This window comes from Notolepis coatsorum (genome assembly GCF_963971535.1).
Source record: "Notolepis coatsorum genome assembly, chromosome: 18".
In the NCBI taxonomy this organism is placed as follows: Eukaryota; Metazoa; Chordata; class Actinopteri; order Aulopiformes; family Paralepididae; genus Notolepis; species Notolepis coatsorum.
The window spans coordinates 91,059,013-91,068,609 of NC_140182.1; the positions used below are offsets into that span (position 1 = coordinate 91,059,013).

The 9,597-nt window shown below is 44.5% G+C and overlaps 1 protein-coding gene across 1 annotated transcript in view; it reads right to left on the bottom strand.

The window, feature by feature from the left end:
- Positions 1-9,597, bottom strand: part of LOC311245000 (PDZ domain-containing RING finger protein 4-like) — a 282,914-nt gene that overhangs the window by 11,455 nt on the left and 261,862 nt on the right. The window contains exon 5 of the mRNA XM_084334745.1: positions 3,176-3,274. Within this exon, the coding sequence (XP_084190871.1) occupies positions 3,176-3,274 (99 nt within the window). The remainder of the gene's footprint in view (positions 1-3,175; positions 3,275-9,597) is intronic.

Here is a 9,597-nt window from a genome sequence, read left to right on the forward strand (position 1 = left end):
CCCCTCCCAGTGAGCTGTGGTGTTCCACAAGGAAGCATACTAGGACCGCTACTGTTCCTAATTTATGCAAATTACATGTCATCAGCTTGTGACTGAAACTTGTTCCTGTTCACGGACGACTCAGCCCTGCTGGTCTCTGACAAGAACAAGTTACAGGTTGAAAAAGCCCTCAGCTCTGAACTTGGCAGAATCTGCACCTGGCTCGCTGATAACAAACTATCATTACACCTGGGTAAAACAGAGTCCATTCTCTTCGGATCAAATAAACTCAGCAAGACAAACGGCTTCTCTTTTACAGTGGGTGACAATATTGTCACAAGGAAAGATGAAATTACATACCTGGGGTCCATCCTAGAGGCACATCTTTCCTGTGACAAAATGGCAACCAGTGTAATAAAAAAAGTCAACCAATGAACAAGATTCTTGTACCGGATGTCCTCTCTGGTAAACAAGAATACCCTGAAGACTCTAGCAGGAGCACTCATTCAAGGGTACTACGACTATGCTTGCACCTCATGGTACCAAAGCACCTCAAAGGCACTAAACAAGATTACAAACATCACAAAACAAACTGGTCAGACTACTGCTTGACCTTACTCCTAAAACCCACCTCACCCCTGCCCATTTTGACAACCTAGGATGGCTTAGAGTAAACGACTGAGTACAGCAACTTGCAATGGGCCTGGTCTACAAGATACACTACACCACTAAGGTACCCATGTACATGTCGAGGTACTTCCCAAAGGTCCGTGAATACCATGACCACAACAGCAGAGGGAGCTCCACAAATCATGTGCAACCCAGATTCGGCTCAAACAAGGGACTAAACACGTTTCGCAATTATGCCACATCAATGTGGAACGCCCTACCCACAGCCATAAAAAAAATTTGAATCCCTACCCACCTTCAAAACCGCTCTCAAAGAGCACCTAGGGGAGCTGCAATTCAAAACTGGCCCCCGTAAATGTCCGAACCCCCCCTCCCACCCCCTCCTAATTTACAGTTTCCTCCCCCTCGTATGAATATATTTTCTGTTAGGATCTCTGTTTAACAGTACTGTATATTTGCATATCTTGTATGTCACAAATGTAACAGTACTGTATATCTGTATGTCACGTATGTCATAAATGTCATGATATATATCTGTATATCTGTATATTGTGTATGTCATAAATGTCATTATGAATTGAAAATTTGGGACCCTGATGTAAACAAGACAAAAGTCTTTCTCTGGTCTGCATCCCCTTAACAATTGTGTGTATTGAGCCGTACTGTATTGTACCCATTCTGCAATCTGTTAATAATGTTTTTAATCAATCAATCAACCAATCAATCAATCAATCAATCAATCAATCAATCAATCACTGTGACAGATCTAGAGGAGGAGCTGGGATGCGTCGCACAAATAAGACCAAAGAACGTTCCTTCCTATTTTCTTTTGTCACAAGGAAAGAATCCCTTCCGCAGAGCCTTCTACTGGGTGTTGTACAGTGATCAGGGGTATTTAGAGCACCGCTTGAATGTTTAAGGTTCTTCATTCGCTCTGGATAGAGTGCTTCAATTTTGCTATTATTGGCCTCAATGGAGAAACTTGTTTTGCTCACATGAATATTAAAGCAAATTGTAAATTGGACTAGAGAAGAGGAATATTAAACGTCACCATTGATATAGCGCTGGGGCTCTAGTCTAGCTTACTGTACTGCTTAGGTGATTCACTGAAACCACTATCTTGTATCAACTCGGTAGCATTCTAAATGTACACAATGTTATTTTAATGGTAAACGGCTTATATAAATATACAGTGTGTATCTGTGTATTTAGATATTTGAACTGCTTTGCACATAGAGTGAGATCCTCTATAGTATTGCGGTAAAGTGTGGTCTGAGGCTCCAAGTTGGGGGTTAGGGGAAGGCTGGGGTGTGGCATTAGATGCTATGGGGAGGGAGTGGTGGGTAGTGGGGGTGTTGTCTGGTTGTTGGAGTGGGTGGGAGCTAGCTCTGCCCAAGTGCTCTTTTCTATGTGTCTGAGGACGCATTTGGAGTAGCCTCTGTGTCTGAGAGTTAGAGTTATCATAGTATGCACATTATTTCAAAATATTAAATATATATATTTTTTATGTATTTTCTTTTCCTTTTACATGAAACAAGACACAATACAGTAATAACAATAAACAGGACTTCACAGGACATAGTAACAACAACAACAACAATAACGACAACGGAAATAACCAAAACAATAAAACTGAACATACAATAAAATAAAATTTCCTCACCCATAATTCCGGGATGTCCCCTCGCCAGATTATATCTAATGTTAAGTTTTATATGTGGATTTGATCAATAGTGTGTAAAAATCTGAGACAAACCCTCTCGAAGTTGTCCTGTTTATTTTAAATATTTAAATGTTCTATATAGCAATGGCAATGGCTTTGGTGACTGTGGGGAAAAGAGGCTGTTCGCTGCATGTTTGTTCAGAGGCAAATCAGAGTGGGTAAAAAAAAGAAGGTAAGGAAGCACTCTAAACGATCATCCAACTTTCACCCAAGACTCTACTGACTCACCAACCTGCCTGCGCTCAGCCTAGGTCTGTCACCTTTCACCCTTGTGATAGACAGAAATGAGACTGTAGGTTGTAGGGGTGGGAATCACCAGAGGCCTCACGATACGATACTTGAGTCACGATACGATAGTATTGCGATACTAAATATATTGCGATATGCTGAGTATTGCGATATTAATATTGCGATACATTGCGATTTATTACCTTTTTTCAACTGCAAAGTAACACTTTGTCAACAGGTTTTATCTAATCAAATAAAGTTCAGTCTGTTCATCTCACTTCAATAATTTCTATTGCAGAACGTGGTATTTTCTCCAGCAGACAGATGTAAACACTGTAATCTGTGTTGCATGTACCTGACAAACTGAACCGTTTGTATTACAGTCATATTCCAACTTAACTGAATGCACATGTGTGTGTGGACTACTGTACTATTACAGGTATTGAAATGAACAATGCAACTTCCTTATACAAATTTTTTTAATTTTTTTTGTTTTGTTTTATGAATAATTAAATATCGATACTTGGCGCCCCTGTATCGCCACGCAAAGTATTGCAATACTACTACGTATCGATTCCCCCCCCCCCCTCCCTTATAGGTTGTGTATCTGCTCACCTCACTGACATAGATGGCCATGTCGTCCTCCTCGTCTGTCCTGTAGCACAGCGTCAAGCCCAGCTTCTCCTGGCTGTTGAGTCGACATAACTCCACCTCCTACATCGGTAAGACAGGGGACATGCCAAGGTCACATAACCAGAGATGAACAGCAGTCTTTATAGGCAGTAAATGGTGTCAGATATGCTGGCAATTTGAATACCAAGTTGCAGTATATGAATAGGAATAAGAATATACCCATTTATTTAAAAAAGAAGCATTCTTCAAGAATGTTCTTCAAGCCACCATCACATAACGTTCTTTAAGAATGTTTATCAAGTTACCACTACATAACTTTCTTTAAGCCACCATCACATAACATTCTTTAAACCACCATCACATAACATTCTTTAAGCCACCATCGCATAACGTTCAAGCCGCCATCACATAATGTTCTTCAAGCTACTTTCACATAATGTTCTTCAAGCCACTAGCACATAACCTTCTTCAAACCAATGACGTAACACATTTGATTCATAGGGCCATCAATTTAAGATTAAGTTAAAACTAGCTAGATAAATAATATTGATATGTGTATTTGAGACGTCTGAGAGGGTGAAGACAGCTATAGGCAAATGTAACTGGGACCATTTGGGTTTTGGTGTAAACAAGAAAGGTAACCTGATTAACGACACACACACACACACACACTCTGTCAGGGGACACACACTCACCCATATCACTACACCCACCTAATACCACTGTCTCAGCTAAAACAAGACAAACCGGTTTTAGACTGATTGATCACACACACAGTCACACACACACACACATCAGATACCACTCAAACAGAGGCAACGAACCGGTTTACCAAGTCGGGAGGTCAATCATAGAGGAGGGGCAGACTCACTTGTTTTAGAGAAGATTGTTATTTAAACCACTTTGTATTGAACAGTAACACACACGACAGTAGACCGAGCCGTGTGTCACTGAGAGATTCTGATATCATGTGGACTGCTGTGGAAACTGCCTTGCTGCTGCTTGCCAATAAAACAAACTATCACTTTTGGACCATTGATCTGCAACCACTTGTTTCCAGCCTTTTCTTCTCCTCCGAGCGGATCCTGAACCAAACGTGCCGAATTCAGTCACGACACCACCTTCACATAACCTTCAAGCCACCTTCACATAACCTTCAAGCCACCTTCACATAACCTTCAAGCCACCATCACACAACGTTCAAGCCACCATCACACAACGTTCTTCAAGCCACCATCACACAACGTTCAAGCCACCATCACACAACGTTCTTCAAGCCACCATCACACAACGTTCAAACCACCATCACACAACGTTCTTCAAGCCACCATCACACAACGTTCTTCAAGCCACCATCACACAACGTTCTTCAAGCCACCATCACACAACGTTCTTCAAGCCACCATCACACAACGTTCAAACCACCATCACATAACGTTCCTCAAGCCACCATCACACAACGTTCCTCAAGCCACCATCACACAACGTTCTTCAAGCCACCATCACACAACGTTCAAACCACCATCACACAACGTTCTTCAAGCCACCATCACACAACGTTCAAAGCCACCATCACACAACGTTCTTCAAGCCACCATCACACAACGTTCAAGCCACCATCACACAACGTTCTTCAAGCCACCATCACATAACGTTCAAACCACCATCACACAACGTTCTTCAAGCCACCATCACACAACGTTCAAGCCACCATCACACAACGTTCTTCAAGCCACCATCACACAACGTTCAAACCACCATCACACAACGTTCTTCAAGCCACCATCACACAACGTTCAAGCCACCATCACACAACGTTCAAGCCACCATCACACAACGTTCTTCAAGCCACCATCACATAACGTTCCTCAAGCCACCATCACATAACGTTCCTCAAGCCACCATCACATAACGTTCTTTAAACCACCATCACATAACGTTCTTTAAACCACCATCACATAACGTTCTTTAAACCACCATCACATAACGTTCTTTAAACCACCATCACATAACGTTCCTCAAGCCATCATCACATAACATTCTTCAAGCCACCATCACATAACATTCTTTAAACCACCATCACATAACATTCTTCAAACCAGCATCACAAACACTCCACTTGTTTTCAAGCTGCATGTTGTTGACTTTGGATGGCTGTGGCTCCACTGAGCTGTTTGTACTGAAGAGTGTTTGATGATGAAATCCGTTCTCAGTGTGAAGGGTTTGATCAGAGGTGCTTTGGTAAAAAAAAAAAATGTCAGAGGACTTCCAGTGTTTGTTTCTTTTTCAGATTTGTTTGCCGCAACCCATTGCCTGGTATTAAAATATTAGATTGTAAATAAACTATAATTACGCTAATACAAAATTCATATTTGCAGCGCCACTCTATTTCTTCAATCCATTCCCCTGTGGAGATATCACAAAATTATTTACTTACAAATCAGTGGACCTCAAATTTCCCATGAGCCTCTTGGAATACAGCTTAGTGCTCTCATATCTGCATGTGTGCATGATTTTAGTCCAAAAAACAAACAGAAAGTTACGATTTGAACAGTTAACCACCACTAATTCTCTAAATACCACGCTGTATATGGAACTAAACACAACTGTTCCCATTACACACTTTCATCACCACTTTCTTTCCCCCATGCACTCTGTACATAAAGCACTAACAGAGGGGCAGCCGGGTGGCGTAGAGGAGATTGCACTCATCACCAATGCAAGAGACTCCGGTCTCGACTCCCAGAGTCAGCATTGCCTGCGGCTTGGCCTGGGCCAGTCGTCATACTATCTCAATTGGCAGTGTTAGAGGGTGGAAAGTCGATGGGTGGTAATCTGGACGTTGTGGACAGCGACTCCTACAGGTCGGTTGGGTGACACCTGCACAGCAGAGACAGAAAGTATCGGGGCAGCGTGAGCCTCCCACACGTTATTCCTCGCCACTGAGAGTCCACGCTGTCTGGTGAAAAGATGCGACAGGCTGCCTCCTCGTGTGCCGGAGGGGACACGTGATGCAAGGCTTCTATCCTCACTACAGCCGACCAGTGGGAGGCATAGTCTAGCAACAGCAACCTAGCAACAGCAGCCACAACAAGAGGCGCAGCCAAACAACAAATACCCCGGCCGGTCTGCCATCCTCTCACCAGGCTAAAATATGTTGAAGGGAATCAAGTGTGAGGACCTCTTCACAACGTCTTCATCAGAACGGAAACAGCAGCAGCACACACACTCCTCAAGCTGGAGAGACGTGGTCAAGTGGAAAGGGAGAGGTGGATGGAGGGGTGGTCGGGGGCTCAAGGGTGTAGAGGTGGGGTGGAGGCACGGGCACCAAGGGGGGAGATGGCAGCTCTGAGGGGCCTGAGATGGAGAGAAACAGATCCATTTCCTCTGTGACATCTGCGAGTTGGCTGGTTACACCCGTCAGATGTGGTAGCACTCTGGGAAGCGGGGTGGTCTACGGAAGGGAGAGGAGATGGATGTGTGTGTGTGTGTGGGGGGGGGGGGTGCTATCCCTTCCACTACTAAACTGGACACATCACCCCCACCTTCAGTAGTGGTCCTCCTACCCCTCCCCTCCACCTGCCCTCTCTCTTTCCCTCACATGCTGAAGGACCATCAACATGCCTCTGGTTGGTCTGCTGCTGGACTAATTGTGTGTACAAGTGTGCGCGCGCACACACACACACACACACACACACACACACACACACACACACACACACACACACACACACACACACACACACACACACACACACACACACACACACACACACACACACACACACACACACACACACACACACACACACACACACACACACACACACACACACACACACACACACACACACACACACACACACACACTTCCCATACCACATCACCCAGAAAACTCACACAATGAAAGTGGTAGAGAGAAGAGAGAGAGAGAGAGAGAGAGAGAGAGAGAGAGAGAGAGAGAGAGAGAGAGAGAGAGAGAGAAATAGATTGCATGAGCTTTTTCATCTCATCTTTTCTGACAGCCTCCACCTGATAGGAGGCTCACATCTTTAATTGACTCTCTGAAGCGACGACAACTTCAAACCCCAACGATGAGAGGAGACGAGAGGAGACACGGAGGGACAACACCGGGGAGGAGGGAGTGTGGAGGCTTTAAGCGCTGGATGACTGAATGGCGAATCATAAACATCAGTCACTCACAGCGCCTTCGTACATTAAAACCTGATACTAATGAACCATCACCGTTGTCACTTGGTGGACGTATTAAAGCATGTCTCCTGATGCAATGTAGTCTTCAACCCGAGATACAGCAACCAGAAATAACACAGCGGTCGGATGTCAACGTGCGATTGAGACGAGAGAAGTGCATCTGAAGAAAGAAATTAAGGGATAACTCCACTTTTTTTTTTAAATTAGCTTATTTAACATCTTCCCTGGAGTTAGACAAGAAGATGCATACCTTTTTTGTCTCTGTGCGTGCATTTTAGCTTTGGGAATAGACGCTCCGTTAGCATAGCTTAGCTTCATCACTGGAAGTGGGGGAGGACAGTAGCCTTACAGTGCCTTACAGTGTATTGCAAGGTCTGACATTGACCAAACTTGATATGCATGACCTTGGTGGGCTCTAGGTCAACTCCTGAAAAGGGGGTCAATGTCAGACTTTGCAATCAAAAGTTAGGGGGCTAATAACCCTTGCCATAATTTCAGTGCGCCCCTAACTTTTGATTGCAAGGTCTGACATTGACCCCCTTTTCAGGAGTTGACCTAGAGCCCACCAAGGCCATGCATATCAAGTTTGGTCAATGTCAGACCTTGCAATACACTGTAAGGCACTGTAAGGCTACTGTCCTCCCCCACTTCCAGTGATGAAGCTAAGCTATGCTAACGGAGCGTCTATTCCCAAAGCTAAAATGCACGCACAGAGACAAAAAAGGTATGCATCTTCTTGTCTAACTCCAGGGAAGATGTTAAATAAGCTAATTTAAAAAAAAAGTGGAGTTATCCTTTAAGATCAACAGCAATATGTCTCCGAGACATTTGTCTAAAAATACGCCATGCAGCTAATACAGAAAGGCTGAGGCAGGGAGAAGTGCGATGGGTATACTACCCACTGACTCTGCTGCAGCTCAGTGAAACAGGCCTGCAGTTACTGCCGACTAATTAATGAGTGGAGATGGTGCAGGAGACCTGTGGCTAAATGATCAGAGAAAATAGATAGCTGTGATTAGTGTGTGTTGGATGAAACATCACCCGGTGTGTGTGTGTGTGTGTGTGTGTGTGTGTGTGTGTGTGTGTGTGTGTGTGTGTGTGTGTGTGTGTGTGTGTGTGTGTGTGTGTGTGTGTGTGTGTGTGTGTGTGTGTGTGTGTGTGTGTGTGTGTGTGTGTGTGTGTGTGTGTGTGAAATAACTGGAGGCCCTTTTAGCTTCACCAGAAGCATTTTGATTCCCTGCTTCTTACACACACACAGGCACGCACGCACGCACACACAGACACACACACACACACACACTGGCTGGAGCAAATCTCTGATAAGAGGTGGTCGTCTCCTGATCCATGATCCATCGCAGACATTCAGTGGTGTTTCTTCCTCCTCTGGAATGGTTCCTCTTCCCTTCAGATTCGTTTCCCCCCCCCCCTCATTTTCCAGGCGAGCTCTCAGCCTCTCGGGCAGGAGGCTGCGGCGTGGCGCGGGTACCAGGGCTTACAGTGAATTAATGACTGCGATGGCGTGATTAGAGGGAGATCGCCGCCCACGGTTGGAGCACATTGGACGCTGTCATAATAATCGTGCCTTTGATTACCGGTAATTGAAAAAGCAGTCACAAGCGCAATGTGGCGGAATGCCACGCACTGGCAGAACGGGAGGGGAGAGTTATCTATCTCTGAGCCCAGAGCACTTTGCTTCTTCCGAAACTCACCGGAACCAATAGAGGGAGCGGTGGTGGTGGTGTTGTGGCTGCCATACGTACGGCACAGCAACACACCTTGTACAATTCACAACGCTCTTCTTTCAACTGCAGTGTACTGTACTGTACTGTATGTCCGCTGTGTTTCATTCAATGCCAAAGTGTCGTATGAAAGGATAGAATACAGTCTCCCCCTCGTCTTCTCATCGTACAATTAGTCAATTTAGCGAAAGGAAAGGAGGGGAAGTTTTATCTTTATAAATGTTTTCCCTTAGAAATCTGTGGAAATATACATATGACGAAGCTATGGAGTAAATATACTAGGCTGGCTAATGTATGTACATATTATTATATACAGTGGTAGTGTGAACTCTTAACCCCCCCCCCCCCCCCCCATGGTGGAGTAGATGACACCAAAGCATGTTGCTGCTTTTCATCCACTCAAAGAACATGGGCACTGAAGCAAAGACTTGGGTTTTTTTTCTTCACAAAAAC